The 16924-nt window shown below is 44.4% G+C and overlaps 1 protein-coding gene across 2 annotated transcripts in view; it reads right to left on the bottom strand.

The window, feature by feature from the left end:
* Positions 1 to 16924, bottom strand: part of LOC309557387 (uncharacterized protein) — a gene marked incomplete at its 3' end in the record, with an annotated part of 146257 nt that overhangs the window by 91737 nt on the left and 37596 nt on the right. The window contains exons 3-4 of one of the 2 annotated variants that reach the window (XM_082260099.1): positions 2515 to 2600; positions 1827 to 1943 (exon numbers count right to left, since the gene is read on the bottom strand). In XM_082260099.1, the coding sequence (XP_082116225.1) occupies positions 1827 to 1943; positions 2515 to 2600 (203 nt within the window). Of the gene's footprint in view, positions 1 to 1818; positions 1944 to 2514; positions 2601 to 16924 lie in introns of those variants that run through there. The other variant, XM_082260098.1, reaches the window with a different exon arrangement.

Genomic DNA, 16924 nt, shown 5'->3' with positions numbered 1-16924 from the left:
AAGAATGAAATTAAATAAGGCCCCTGGTGAACAAATACAGAACAATCATTGAAATAGTCAGCTGCATTTCATCTTCCGAACCAGATGCCTCACATTGGATGGAATCTTCCATGGGACAGTGAAATCTTATGTAATGGGAATTACCTTTGAGCTTTTATGTATTACTTATGTGCCACATTAGGAGCATATGTTGGTGGCTAAATGCAGCATGCTTTCAGATATATTCAGCTTGTGTTTGACATCAGTTTGAGATACTTTTAGGCAGACATGGGAGTAAGTCACACATGTGCAAGTCACAAGCAAGTCTCAAGTCTTAACCTTCAAGTCTCAAGCAAGTCCCAAGTTACTGTAGCGAAAAGCAAGCAAGTCAAGTTGAGTCCCTGCTAGAAGTCAAGCAAGTCAAGTCATTTATTTTGGTTAAGTCACAAATCAAGTCAAAATACTGATCTACCCCAATTTTCACCTTTAAATCAGTTAAAAGTCAGTGGTCAGGAAAGGTTTTGTTTTATTTTCAACTTTAACAAAACTGCTTAGTGCTTTTTTCTTGGCATATTAAAGAAACACTTTGAATGCCCAAACAGCTCAAAATCCTTCGTCCGGTCATATTTCAACACCACAGTCACTAAAAACATGTTAAGTATTTCCATTGTTAAACAGCCAGTGTCCTAAAGCTCAGAACACACTGAGGTGTTTTAAGTGACTGTGGTGTCAGAAACATAACAGGTACATTCATTTTGCTTTAACACATCTTGAAAAAATGCAAATATTTAATAACTTAAAAAAGTAAAGTCATTTCAAGTCATATGTCTCAAGTCAAAGTCAAGTCTCAAGTCATGAATACCAAGTCAAAGTCAAGTCTCAAGTCATGAATACCAAGTCAAAGTCAAGTCGAGTCTTTTATTAATTTTAGTCAAGCAAGTCTCAAGTCCTCAAACTGGTGACTTAAGTCTGACTTAAGTCAAGTCATGTGACTCAAGTCCCCCACCTCTGCTTTTAGGATCATTTAGAATTCATTGACAGGTGCATATGACCTGCAGTTGACTTTCTTCAGACCTACATTTGACTTGCTTTTAAAGCTGTACTAGGCTACTTTCAAGCATTACCATGGACTTGTATGGAGAGAAACCCAAATCTGAGAGAGAGCCTGTATGCACAGGCTTTTATTGTTTTTTTTTACATTTGACATTCATTGTTTGACTAAATCTTCATTGTATCTGTACAAGAATTGTATAGCCCAGCACGACTTTACAGTCTCGCAAAGTGCCAAAACTGAAACAAGTTTCCAACCTTGCTTTGACACAGCGGAGATGAGTAGAGAGCAGAACCGTAACAGCAAATAATAGTGTTTCCTCTTCCATGTGTACATTTACTGGCACTGCTGCAAAAGTTAACATTCCCAACTCTTCCATTGCTTTTCAAAGGAGATTTTAGTAAGAGCAATGAAAAAAGTGATAGAAATTAGTGGCATTTGTATTAATTCTCCATTTGTTTCTTTAGAGCAAGCCTTCATTTTGCAAATTAGGCTTTATACATATTTTTTAATATAGGGGTCGGTTAACTTATTTTAGATATAAAATAGATTCTTTAGGCCTTATTCCGCAAAATTCTAACCCAGCGCACCCAATTATCTTCTAATGATCTGACTTTAGAAAAGTAAATTCTAATTGGACTTGCATGAATATCTCTTTTCTGAAGAAGGCCATGTTACATGCAGTTATATTATCAGAATTTAAAAAGTACGTTTACCACAGAAGTTCTATGAGAGTTTGAAGTTTTAATCCAGCTTTTGAAAGAAATTGGCCAATCTAAAAAAGAAAACTACTTACATGCATTAACTGTCTTCATATAAGCAGCAGCAACACTCTTGTACTCATCAGCCTTGATACGAGAGGTTGTATTTTTTCTTTCAACGTGTGCTGTCATCTTGCTGGACATCCCATGGTCTAAAAGATACATAAATGCCATTGTATAAAAAAAATGATACTATAAAAAAGCGACTAGGCTAGGCAGAAAACATTATGCATGTATCTCTGCACGTAGCGCCTGTATGAGTGGTTGACAATTTGGACAAATAGCACCAGTGACAGTGACAGTGCAGGGATTTATGTTCCTTCAGTATGTTACATTTTTCATAGGAGACTATTTGGCTTCTTCAATAAAGGAAAGAGCAGTGGTAAAACAAAAAAACAGTTATATGCAGAAACCTACATCAGAATTCCCCTTCTGCTAATATGGCTTCAGTAAACTGTAAACTGATATGTTTAGCACTTTACACATCATCATTACTCTATGCACTGACTTATGAAATTAGACTATATTAAAGCAAATAACAGTTTTTACCACTTACTATACTCAGGCTGCATAAACGTCCCAGTGCCCTATGTTTTATATATAAATGGTTGTGGTTATCCAGTCATTGACATGCCCAGTAATACCGTTATACTGCTAACAACAAAACAAAACAGTTGAGTTTATATATACTTAGAAAACATTTAAGCATGTAAATAGCCCTACCCAGACCCGATGCTTTGTCATTCTGCCACTGATTATTTTCCCTTTTGGTTTCTGCTGAAGAAGGTCTTTGGTTACTATGCTGTGACCTGTAAAAATGTATTTTGAAATCAATAGGATATTGAAGCAGTTTTATATATCTTGGTTAAAAAAAACATATACTTACCAACAATAATATGATTTTAATTATTATTAATCATGTACAAATGTATAAAATGATGTCAAATAATGGTTAAAGAGATCTGTTATGAAAATAATACTAGTGTGAGAAGCTTGAAATGGAAGTTGTCATTCTCTGACTCCCAGGCTGCATATACGTCTTGTGAAGCTAAACCTATACAGTTTTACTTGTGGCATAAGTGAATTACTGTCCCAGAACTAGTATTGTAACCCAGGAATCAAAAGATGACAGATTTCAACAGAGACAAAGTATGTCATAATATTCAAATCATGGTATCTGATAATCAATGTCAACCTTGTTGCGTAGGCCTAAACTGGCCATAAACGGTTCAAATCTCAGCCGGTTCAGCAGGGACTGGCCGGGATTGGAACCAGGTATGGGAAGGCTGATTGCACAAAAGTTAATCCATTGAATGACTTGGGTACATCTAGCATGTCAGTTTTTTAGGATGTGATTATTGCCAACAACTATAGCCACTAGCAGTAATCACTGTGTTCTACCGACATGGACGGCTCCCCTTGCCCCACAACCCCCCTCCTCCCCGCTGGGAGAACACAATACCTCAGTGGGAAGAGTTATCCCATCAACACTGACTGGCTCATCCAGCCCTCTGAGAGGAAGCAGAGCTTACATGGAGTATGGGCCAAACAAAGGTTTAAAGCAGAATTGTATTCCAGTGTGTAGCTTCTATTGGTTTGTTTTGCATGATAATATTTGCTTTGTTAAAGATTCTCCTTAAACTTAATGGGTGTCAGGAAATAAGCATGACTTTCAGATCGGATTAATACAGTAAAAAACATCTGAAACGTGAGGTCTTCGATCCAACCCAAATTGAATTAAGTCTTTTAAGGCCAAATGGCCAAAGTAACTAGCGCTACCTATCTAGCCCACATCCACTCTGGTCTATAAGAAACCTGTGGAGCTCCATACAATCTACAGTTGTAATAATAACAACAGCACAAAAAATGAACAACATAATAAAATTATATTTATGCCGCTTACATAAAATGTAAAATGTTTACCAATAAAGCATCTAAGTATGATTTCTTTTCAATCCCATTGGACTCTATACTGTAGACTTTACGATTGTGACTAAATGGGTTTTTAAAAGCAAAAAACTTACTGCTATAGATAAAGCACTAAGAATTAATATTAAACACCACCCTCTAAAATGTTTTCTTGGCATTTCACAAGGCTTTTGTTTTGTTGTTTTGATATATGAACACTGCTTGTTCCAACATATTCATGAATGTGGGTAGTCGTATATTCTTGTAATATGTTGTGCTCATTATCTCTTCCTATACAGATGGATGTATGGTTTCATTTCCTCCTGACAGACATTTAGTATAATAATAAATGTGATAATTTTACAATACATACTGAAAGGCATTCTTTTCCTTCATCAGTAAAGCATAATTAATGAGTGAAAAGACTGAGGTTTGCTAAATGCCTGTAACAGAAGTACAGCCAGGAAAGACCATAATAGTGGTTCTCCCATCACCAATGTGACCACAATATGTTTAATTTTATTAAGCCAATTATCTGACGCCTCTCTTGCTTTAGAGAGTTACGCTATGCAACATCACTTCTATGTGTTATAATATGTAGCTTATCTTATATTAGTATTCTTTCAAATAGTAAGATTTTTTTTCACCAATCTTTTTCAATTGCATTAGGTGTATAGTGTATACGATACAAGACACAAGTCTGTTGAGATAAAAAAATAGAAAAAAATCAATAAATAAATACACTGAAAAACTCCAAATACAGGACCCTATACCCCCAATTGAACTTGAGGAAAGCAAATACACTATAAAGCATGGTCCAATTTGCTCCAAAAGAGAACAAAAGTTCCTTCCTGATCCCCTAGGGCAATCTTTTGTGTAATTACTCTGTAAGTGTTAATAGCCTGTTGTTTTTTCTGCAAACAATTAACTGAGCAGGTAGAACTTGTTCCTGAAGGATTCCATTCTGCATTTTAACTGTGAAGAAGCTTTATTCATTTTGAACTTTTGGTCTATAAGTTCCTTACCAACCACTCCAAAATAGCTAAATATAATTTCCCTACTCTCTGGTAAAGCGTTGGCATAGGCCTCTTCCCTGTGCGAATGTCATGACTTGATGACCTCGCTGGAGCCTAAAATAACTTTTCCTTGTTTGTCAGGAGGGTATGACAGTAGGCCACTATGCATTCCAATTTTGTATGCTGGCCTCAGAACTCACATGGCACAATGAAGCCCCTAGCACTACATTCTGGCAGGAATTATCTGAATGCATAAGGAAGAACTTGCTGGTAGATCCCTACCACTCTAGATGAACTGGTCACTCTTTGCAATCAGATAGATATTTGTTGCCAGGAGTGAGCCATCAAAAGATCTAGACTATGCTGTCTTTTTTCTGGCCATCTAGCCCCATTTTTTTTAAAAGACGCCTCAGTCTCCTCTCTTCCTCCATTCAAGTTTCAGTAGATACAAAAAGGGGGGTTGGAATAAGGAATTTGATGGCACAACACAACCTCACAGAGGACTACAATATTTTAAAAAATATATATACTACACTTTATTATTTAAATATCTTTAAAAACAATTAATTATAGAAGGAAAATACATTCAACAAATGTTTTGGTTACACATGGACCAGTGTCCTAGATATTGGGTGTTAAAGCCCACAAATAATTCATTTAGGTTTGATCCCTTTGAAGCGGGAAATTCCCATATATCAGTGTTGAAGGGCTACCAACATCATGACAATGAGTCTGGTATGGGGGTACAGTCAGCCCGACATGTTTTGCGCCCAATCTGCGCTTCATGAGAGGCTCAATACCAAACCTGCAATTCTACGCAAAAAAGTATATAACAAAAAATCAATATACATACATTGAAAAAATGTTTTTAAAATTTATATATCCATAAAGTCAGATAGCACAATATACTCAAAGTAGTTATACAAACATTCACTATATATATGCATCTGGAACAGGAGGGGTAAGGCTGGGGGCACGGAAAAAAAAACTGACAGGGTATCCCACCTAGGCCTAGTTTCAGTAGAACTGATGCATCTAGGGGAAACACGCATTATTCCCAAAGAGCTCATTGATGTTACAATTTGGGGCTATGCCTCTACTCTGTCTCTACTGTGTTGCCAAAATCCATCTACTGAAGACATGCCCTAGACCTGGTATCCATTTCAGCTGGCTTCCCCAGCTGTCTTTATCTGGTGGGACCTGAACACTTATCAGCTTTCTGCATACATTGATTACAGAGCAGCCATTAACTTGATCGAACAGTCATTGTCTTATGAATTGTCCACAGTTGACAGTTGTATTTTGTCCATAAGCCCCATCCATTTTCAGACATCCTCTATAGTTTTGCACATTGCAGCATTACATCAAATGGAGATTTCCCTTCTAGAATTTCCTAAATCTACAAATTCCCTTATTCTAGGCCACTTTTGGTTGCAAAAACACTCTCCTCATCTGAACTGGAACTCTGGACATATTTCATCCTGGGGAAGTCAATGTCACAGTAGGCAGGCTCCCTGGATGGGCAGCCTTGCAGATGTCTGTGTACAGCGGGGTCGATGAAAGCAGTGACCCGGAACAGGGTTTCATCAACCCGCTGTACACAGACATCTGCAAGGCTGCCCATCCAGGGAGCCTGCGCCACCTACAGCAGCAACTGGCACCTGTATCATAGACACTGCCACACAGCACAGGATCGTTCAGCAGGTCCCCGGATCTGATCATTCCGGATGTGTCCCATTGCGAGTACCCATAGGCGTGCGCAGCCTATTGCATTAGGGTGTGCACCCCAAAGCTCAAACACACATGCGTGTGTATATATATATATATATATATATATATATATATATACACACACATACACACACTATATATATATATATATATATATATATATACACACACATACACACACTATATATATATATATATATATATATACACACACACACACACATAAACACTTGTCAAAAGTATTGGGACACTAAAAGGTTTTTGCACTTAAGTTAAATTGTATGGCAAATATCTGTAGAGGGGTTCCACCATCACTGCTAAGTTTTGAAAAAGATGTATGCCTTATTTTCCTTTTGATGTGTATTACAGGTGAAATTACATGTGAGGCACTGATATGGACTGATAGGCAGCACTAATAGGCGCTTGTTCTCAGCACTGACTGGCACTGATGAGGCTGCACTGATGGGTACTGATAGGTGGCACTGATAGGCAGCACTTATTGGCAGCACTGATGGGCACTAATAGGCATCACTGATAGGCGGCATTGGTGGGCACTGATTGGTGGCACTGATAGGAAGCACTGATAGGCACTGTTAGATGTGTCTGATGGGCACTGATGAGGCGGCACTGGTGGGCACTGATAGGTGGCACTGATGAGGCGGCACTGCTGGGCACTGATAGGCACTATTAGGTGACACTGATGGGCACTGATGAAGTGGCACTGGTGGGCACTGATAGGTGGCACTGGTGGGCACTGATAGGTGGCACTACTGGGCACTGATAGGTGGCACTACTGGACACCACTTATGGACACTAACAGGGGAGAGGGGGAGTTTCACATTCAGCAGACAGTGAGACTTGCAAGAGCTGCTCAGTGTGTGTGCAGTGGCGTACCTAGAGAATTTGGCACCCGGGGCGGATCCTATATCTGGCACCCCCCCCCAACTTTAAAATGTAAGCACCCACAAAAATTTGTAATGTTTTCAGGAATATTTATTGCACAAAATTCACAGCCCCCCCCCCCCAATCACAGTGCCCCTTGCAGTCTGCCCCCTGTCTCTCTAATCACAGTTCCCCCTTTTGCACTCTCTGCCTCCCCTGCACAGTCCTACCTTCAGCATAAATAGATAGCTAATATTATTAGCAATGTGTTTACAGGAGATGGTCAGAGACTACAGACATGATAAAGGAGATGGTCAGAGACTGCAAACGTGATACAGGAGATGGTCAGAGACTACAGACATGATAAAGGAGATGGTCAGAGACTGCAAACGTGATACAGGAGATGGTCAGAGACTACAGACATGATAAAGGAGATGGTCAGAGACTGCAGACAGGATACAGTAGATGGTCAGAGACTGCAGACATGATACAGTAGATGGTCAGAGACTGCAGACATGGTACAGGAGATGGTCAGAGACTGCAGACGTGATACAGGAGATGGTCAGAGACTACAGACATGATAAAGGAGATGGTCAGAGACTGCAGACGTGATACAGGAGATGGTCAGAGACTGCAAACATGATACATGAGATGGTCAGAGACTGTAGACATGATACAGGAGATGGTCAGAGACTGCAGACGTGATACATGAGATGGTCAGAGACTGCAGACATGATACAGGAGATGGTCAGAGACTGCAGACGTGATACAGGAGATGGTCAGAGACTGCAAACATGATACATGAGATGGTCAGAGACTGTAGACATGGTACAGGAGATGGTCAGAGACTGCAGATGTGATACAGGAGATGGTCAGAGACTGTAGACATGGTACAGGAGATGGTCAGAGACTGCAGACATGATACAGGAGATGGTCAGAGACTGAGGACATGATAAAGGAGATGGTCAGAGACTGTAGACATGGTACAGGAGATGGTCAGAGACTGAGGACATGATACAGGAGATGGTCAGAGACTGTAGACATGGTACAGGAGATGGTCAGAGACTGCAGATGTGATACAGGAGATGGTCAGAGACTGTAGACATGGTACAGGAGATGGTCAGAGACTGCAGACATGATACAGGAGATGGTCAGAGACTGAGGACATGATAAAGGAGATGGTCAGAGACTGCAGACGTGATACAGGAGATGGTCAGAGACTGCAGACGTGATACAGGAGATGGTCAGAGACTACAGACATGATAAAGGAGATGGTCAGAGACTGCAGACATGATACAAGAGATGGTCAGAGACTGCAGACGTGATACAGGAGATGGTCAGAGACTGCAAACATGATACATGAGATGGTCAGAGACTGTAGACATGATACAGGAGATGGTCAGAGACTGCAGACGTGATACATGAGATGGTCAGAGACTGTAGACATGGTACAGGAGATGGTCAGAGACTGCAGACATGATACAGGAGATGGTCAGAGACTGAGGACATGATAGAAGATAGAAGAGCACTAGGGGGGCCGGAGAGCACAGGGCAAGCAGAGAGCACTGGAGGAGCTGAAGGGCACGGTGGGGGGGGGGGGGCTGGAGAGAATAAAGAGGGGATTTGGAAAGCATTGTAGGGGGGTTGGAAGGCGCGGGGGGGGAGCACTGGGGGGGGGGGGCGAGCACGGAAAACCAGGAGGGTGGAGAGCACTGGGAGGGACAGCGAGCACTTGGGGGGCGGGCAGGGAAAACCAGGGGGGTGGAGAGCACTTGGGGGGCGGCAGGGAAAACCAGGGGGGTGGAGAGCACTGGGTGGGGGACAGGGAGCAATTAGGGGGCGGGCAAGGAAAACCAGGGGGTGGAGAGCACTGGGGGGGACAGGGAGCACTTGGGGGGAGGGAGATGAAAAGCACTGTGGGGGGCTGAAGAGCATGGGGGGTGCTAAAGAACAGGGGGGTCTAGTGCCTTTGGGGGGGGCTAAGAGCAGAGGGGGGGATTACGAGCACCGGGGGGCTAGCAAAAGAAGTTGTATAGGAGGGGGATGGGGCAGCTGCATATAGATGAATTGATCTTTCCCTATTCTTCCTGCAGGAGGGAGAGGAGGAGAATCAGTTATTCAGCAGCTGCAGAAAGAATAGGGAAAGATGAATCCCTCTATATGCAGCTTCCCCACCCCCCTCCTATCCAGCACACACACTTGAGCAATGGGAACGCACTCACCTTCTTCCCGCCGAGGCTCCGCCCCCTTCTTCCCGCCGAGGCTCCGCCCCTCCCCACGAGGCTCCGCCCCCTTCTTCCCATCCCGGCTCCGCCCCCCGCTAGCAGCACGGACTGAAGGAGCTGCCACTGCAGCTGCCTTCACCCTGCGATGTGGGATCTCAGAGAACGCCGGCTGACACCCCACATTGGTACCCCACTGTGTGTATGACACTGTCATGTAATGTAGCTGCTTTCAGGGAGAAAGCCCAGCTGTAAAAAAAAGCGGTGATGTCGGGGGTGGGCGGGATCAAGCAGCTGTCAAACCAGTGGCGGAGCTAGACTTTTAAAACAGGGGTGGCAAAGGGGTGGCAAGGTATTATTTTGGGGGGTCAATATACAAAGTGTTCAATTACACTAAAAATACATTTCCTGTGTGTGCTGCCACGTTATGTTTTGTTTTGGAGCCGTTTGGAGCACAAAGGAGTTGCGTGTCAGCTTAACCAATGAAAAGTGTAGCAGCAACAAGTCCCCCATATAGACCTCCCCTGTACAGTAGGCCAGGGTAAGGTGAGGTCCCGTCCCCCATATAGATCCCCCTTAAAGCATGCCAGGGTGAGGTGAGGTCAGAGAACCTCACCCTGGCCTACTGTTCGGGGGAGATCAATATGGGGGACAGGACCTCACCTCATCCTGGTCTACTGTAAGGGGGGGATCTATATGGGGGACGGAACCTCACCTCACCCTGGCCTGCTGTAAGGGGGATCTTAATGGGGGACCTCACCTCACCCTTGCCCCCCATATAGATCCCCCCTTACAGCAGGCCAGGGTGAGGTGAGGTCCCCCATATAGATCACCCCCTTACAGTCAGCAGACCAGGCGAGATGACCAGAGACTGCGGATCTAGTACAGGAGATGATCAGAGACTGCGGATCTAGTACAGGAGATGACCAGAGACTGCGGATCTAGTACAGGAGATGACCAGAGACTGCGGATCTAGTATAGGAGGTGACCAGAGACTGCGGATCTAGTACAGGAGGTGACCAGAGACTGCGGATCTAGTACAGGAGGTGACCAGAGACTGCGGATCTAGTACAGGAGGTGAGCAGAGACTGCGGATCTAGTACAGGAGATGACCAGAGACTGCGGATCTAGTACAGGAGATGACCAGAGACTGCGGATCTAGTACAGGAGATGACCAGAGACTGCGGATCTAGTACAGGAGATGACCAGAGACTGCGGATCTAGTACAGGAGATGACCAGAGACTGCGGATCTAGTACAGGAGGTGACCAGAGACTGCGGATCTAGTACAGGAGGTGACCAGAGACTGCGGATCTAGTACAGGAGATGACCAGAGACTGCGGATCTAGTACAGGAGGTGACCAGAGACTGCGGATCTAGTACAGGAGATGACCAGAGACTGCGGATCTAGTACAGGAGATGACCAGAGACTGCGGATCTAGTACAGGAGATGACCAGAGACTGCGGATCTAGTACAGGAGGTGACCAGAGACTGCGGATCTTCTAGTACAGGAGATGACCAGAGACTGCGGATCTAGTACAGGAGATGACCAGAGACTGCGGATCTAGTACAGGAGGTGACCAGAGACTGCGGATCTAGTACAGGAGGTGACCAGAGACTGCGGATCTAGTACAGGGGGTGACCAGAGACTGCGGATCTAGTACAGGAGATGACCAGAGACTGCGGATCTAGTACAGGAGATGACCAGAGACTGCGGATCTAGTACAGGAGATGACCAGAGACTGCGGATCTAGTACAGGAGATGACCAGAGACTGCGGATCTAGTACAGGAGGTGACCAGCTAAGTAACCATTTTAAAATTCTACCTTACAGCAATGTACACAGATTTTACATATGACTATCAGTGCTGCCCTATATGCAAAATACAAAGTGCTCTTGGTGCATAAATGATATAACAAATATCATACAATAAATCATCAAAGTGTCATCATGATCATAGAATCACATATATAAAATGTATAAAAGTATATAAAGTGCCAAGTGATACTCTAAAAAAATATATATATAAATAAATACTGTGCAATTCTTGTGCTATCTCTAGTCCCGCAAAGCCCTTGGATACAGTCACAAAAATAAGGTGCAAAATATTCATTAAGGTGCCTAGTGATTCTCTGCAGGAAATATAATAATTATAAGAATATGTCACTCTAGTGCTATCAACAGTCCCAAAAAGTCCTTGTGCAATGAGAAGGTGCAAAAAAACATAAAGTGCCAAATAGGTGATGCACTACAAGCTTAAAATCAGGTAACCACGTTTACTTCCTCGTGGAATCCAGTGGAATATCACCCTTGCTGTGTTCCTGTGTGCACCCACCTACTTGCCATCTGGAGTCCTAGAGGAGAGAGGTCTCAGCAGCATAAGGCTTCATACATAGAAGGTGGTCTTGTGGGTGCTATATCTCTGGCGATCTGGTAAGTGGGGTGAAGAGAGAGGAGCACACAGTGGAGCCCCTAGCATTTGGCACTTTGTTTTTTTTTTTGCACCTTCTCATTGCACAAGAACTTTTTGGGACTGTTGATAGCACTAGAGTGATATATTCTTATGATTTTGCATATAGGGCAGCACTGATAGTCATATTTAAAATCTCTGTTAAAAGGTATCCCCTTTTTTTGTCAGCAGCAGCTCAGATTAGCACACTATTGATTTTGAGCACATTTATTAATACACATTCCTGAGTGCAGGTAACTTCACACATTTTGTCAATTTAGCAATGTACACAGCTATAATGTTGGTAAGCAGGTCAGTGTTAGAATAAAAATCCAAAAGCAGTCAATTTGGAGAAGGACCTACCTAGCCAGCCTGCTGAGCCTGTCTCACCACCTGCTGTCCTGTGGGGTCCGGGGGCGGGGCGCTCAGAGGTCCGGGGGCGGGGTTCTCATTTCAGCTCCGAGTCTCAGAGTGTATTCCTCCCCTATCACCTCCCACACACACACCCCCCCTCCCCCCTCCAATCTTACCCTAGATTCCTCCAGCTTACCAGTACTACAGTGTGAAGCAGACAAGTCCATAGTACGTTCCAAGCCGCTGCATATTGTTCTCCTGCCCTCTCTCCTCCTTGGAGAGCCCTCCAAGACCGGATCGCTTCTCTATCCAGCAGCAGGCACACCATGTGTCTGCTCCGGATCACAGCCCGATATGCCAAATTGTCAGTCCGCCCTTGAGCACAGCTGTGACAGCTAATTCATGGGAAATGTTTTCAGCGAGCAGGGTGGCAACAGGGGTGGCAAGGACTTTGTCTGGGGTGTCAATTGCCACCCCAGCTAGCCCTCTGGCTCCGCCACTGTGTCAAACACCAGCCAATGATTGGGCTGCTTAAGAAAGGGGCGGAGCCACATAAACGAAGCTGCCGCCCAGACCCCATCCTATTGGCTGGTGTTTGATAGCTGTTCGGTCCCGCCCACCCCCGACATCACCCCTGAGTTTTGACAGCTCGTCTTTCTCCCTGCAAGCATTAACATTACCTAACAGTGTCACACACACACTGAGCGGCTCTGACAAGCCTCACTATCTGCTGGAGCCAACAGCACAGCCGCCTCTCCACCAAGTATCTCACTACCCTCAGTGGCAGAGATGGAGAAGCCGGCCCAACACTAACAGACACAGGGTGATTAGGGTGTGCCCAGGCACACCCGGCACACCCCGTGCGCACGCCTATGCGAGTACCGTTGTTCATGGTTTACTGGCTGTATTTTGGATCGTTTGTACATGTAAGTCACTACAATAAATTGTCATATTTCTCATACTATATTGTGACCTGGCACCCTTTGTCTTCTTCCTTTATTACAAAATCTTACACCTGTCTTGCCCTGACCTGACTACCTCTATCTATAACAGTTCACTTTTATTCACACTGGATTCTCTTGCTCCTCCCACTGCACAAAATACCAGGCCCCGTCAATTACCACCTTGGCAGACCAACGACACTAGAAACACACTATTAAGAGACAAAGCCAATCACTGGAGCGAGTGTGGCATAAAACCAAATCCCAGCATGTATTCACACAATATAAATCTGCCTTCTTAAAATACAATTGTTCCCTTCATGCTGCCAAACAAGCTTACTTTGTCAACCTCATTAATACACTGTCCTCCAGTCCTCATCGTCTCTTCTTGTCAGGGAAGAATGCAGAGAAAACCGGGCAAATACGCCAATGTCCAATATGGCCACACTAATTCGCGCATGCGCATTAGCGAACTGCACGCAATGGCGAACCTGTTTGTACAATGGCGAACCAGCGTACTAATTGCCAGTATTCACTGGCCTATATAAGGACACCAATTGCTCTCACAAATTGCTGGATTATCGTCAGCCCTGTATCCTGTGTTCCTGTGATTTGTGCTTCTGCTTGATTACTTGTTACCGACCCGTCTTGCCCCTGACCTGCTCTGGTTTCTCCTTTGGCACTGAACCTGGCTTGCTCCACAGACCCGCTTCTGCCTTGTTCCTGATTGACTTCCTGTATTTAACCCCGGCTTGATCTCGACCACACTTCTGCCTCTGCTCCTGATTGACTTCCTATGTTTGACTCCCGGCCTGGCTTGTTACCCTGCTTTCTGCTTCTCGCACCTGTCAAGACCTGCCAGAACTTGCAGAGAATCATCTACTGTGATCACTTCTCTGCTCTTGGGTGTCCACACATCTGGAATCATCAGGCAGCTTCATCTGAAGGCAACCCGTGCATCTTTGGGCACCCTCTGTCACCACCTTCAGGGGTACTCTGCACTCAGCCACAAGGGGAGCCCTCTCGTCACCTCAGCCTCCAGCCCAGTATGTGACACTTCTCTACTTTTAACTCTCTACTTTTTCCACCACCATCTCCACCCAGTAACTCGCTCACTGCTCACTGTCAATCACTTCAAAAACAAGAGTGATGCAATTTGTGGGGATATCTCCACTGCATAGACATCTAACCCACTTAACACACCCTTTACAAATCCACTCTTAACACTTTCCTCTTTTGACCTTGCTGCTAGCGAAGAGGTCTCTAAAGTTTTCTCAGAAGTCCGCCTTACCACCTGTCCCCTGGATCCTGTTCCCTCACATCTACTATGGCCCCCCTCTTCTTCTATCTTATGCTCCCTCACTCACATCATCAATCTCTCCCTCTCTACTGGCATCTTCCCTCCCCTCTAAAACATGCCCTGATCACCCCCATACTTAAAAATCCCTCACTGGACAACTTAAGACCCATCTCCTTGCTCCCGTTTGCATCAAAACTCATAGAACGCTTGGTCTCCAACCGTCTTAGCTCCTACCTCACTGACAACAAGCTTCTTGACCCCATACAGTCTAGCTTTCGCTTGCTACACTCCACTTAAACTGCTATACTGAAACTCACCAATGACCTACTAACTGCTAAAACCAATACTCCATACTCATACTACTAGACCTCTCTGCAGCCTTTGATACTGTTGACTATCCCCTCCTCCTCAAAAAACTCCACTCTTTTTGTCTTCAAGACTCTGCTCTTTCTTGGCTCTCCTCCTACTTATCACAGCGCTCCTTCAGTGTAACCTATAACTCTGTTTCCTCCCCTCCACTTGTCTGTTAAAAAACTCCACTGGCTTCCAGTACCATCTTTATGCTAACTACACACAAATCTATCTCTCTACTCCTCACCTCACTCCTTCAGTCTCCTCTTGCATTACTAACTGACATATTAGCATGGATGTCACACCATTTCCTCAAACTCAATCGTTCCAAAACTGAGCCCATAATTTTTCCTCCAGCCTGTGCCCCCCTGACTTCTCCATCAAGATCAATAATACAACCATCAGTCCCTCCCCTCATGCAAGGGTACTAGGTGTAATCCTGGTCTCTGAGCTTTCCTTCCAGCCCCAAATCCAATCACTGTCTCTGAAACATCTCCAAAATACTCCCCTTTCTAACCGTTGACACCACTAGGCAACTTATTCACTCCCTTGTTATCTCTCGCCTTGACTTTTGTAACTCCCCTCCTCATTGGTCTACCTCTCCACAGGCTATCAACTTTTCAGTCTATGATGAATGCCGCTGCCAGACTCATCCACCTTACTAATCGTTCAGTGTCCGCCACACTTCTCTGCCAAGCTCTCCACTGGCTTCCCATTGCCCAATGAATAAAATTCAAAACACTAACAATAACATACAAAGCCATTTACAATTCTACCAGACTTCTCCAGAGTTATCTCCTACTCTGTCCACTTTTAAGTGATCCCTGAAAACTCATATCTTCAGGGAGGCCTATCCTACATTCAGCTAACAACCAAATCTTATATTTTCTCATCAGTTCATCCCTCATAGTTACTACCTTGCCTTTCAAAAGCCCCTCCCTCTTAGATTGTAAGTTCCCAGGAGCAGGGCCCTTCTAACACTCTTCTTTTTAATTGCACTGTATAATAATAATAATAATGATAATAATAAAGTGAATGAATACCGCATGAAAGTACATGTCTTCAGAAACAGTCCTTTGCCTGCTGCTGCAACATATGCTCTACAAAGGACTGCTCTTGATGGTGAAGAGGAGTATGGCGCAGATGCTCGACACTTTGTTAAACGAGACTTCTACAAAGACGATGGACTCAAATCCTTACCCACAAATGAAGAAGCCAACCTCAAACCTCAGACTCTATAAGATTTCTGAAAGCCTTTAGGCCTGGCAATCATTGCCATAGGATTTAAGGATTTAAATCCGGAAATGGACATGCCTCTTGTTCAGAGAAGTCTGGGCTTACAATGGAACCTTTTAAAGGACACTTTTGACTTTCAAGTCAGTGCTGCAGACAAGCCATTCCCCAAACGTGGTGTTCTGTCAGTGGTGAACAGTCTATACAATCCACTGGGATTTGTGGCTCCCATCACCATACAAGGAAAATCCTTATGTAGCACCCTCCTAGACAGGTGCTAGGTAAAAGCATTTGTTTTGCTCCATCTGCTTGTCAGGGGAGCCTGATCTTTTGGTTAGGCCTGCTCATTCTGCTCAGTGTGTATTCATCTGGTCTGAGGGAGTGTCCCCACTGCATCCAATAGGGAGGCCTGTTGGACAGTGGAGGAAAGCTGGCCAATGATACACAGGCTTTTATGGCATTCCCAGTGGGAGGGCACCACCGCAGAGCATACTGGGATTGACCATAAAAGTCGAGAGCACATGAGGCAGGGTGTCTTTGGGCGGGAACTCCCGAGGAAACTGACAGTGGAGCTGAAGGCAGAGCTACCTGGGAAAAACAGTGTCTGTGAGTACCAGGGGGCTTGCCATGGGTCTGCCCAGGAAGGGGACCACTCCAGTGAGGTCAGTGGACAGAAGGTCAGCACACACAGTCAGTGAGAAAAGGGGTGCCAAGTTAGACCCTGAAGTGCAATCTACCGCATAGTT

This window comes from Pelophylax lessonae, assembly GCF_965119305.1.
Source record: "Pelophylax lessonae genome assembly, chromosome: 1".
Taxonomy (NCBI): Eukaryota; Metazoa; Chordata; class Amphibia; order Anura; family Ranidae; genus Pelophylax; species Pelophylax lessonae.
Note: the sequence above shows the minus strand (reverse complement) of the source record. Positions and strands in the feature narration are given on the sequence as shown.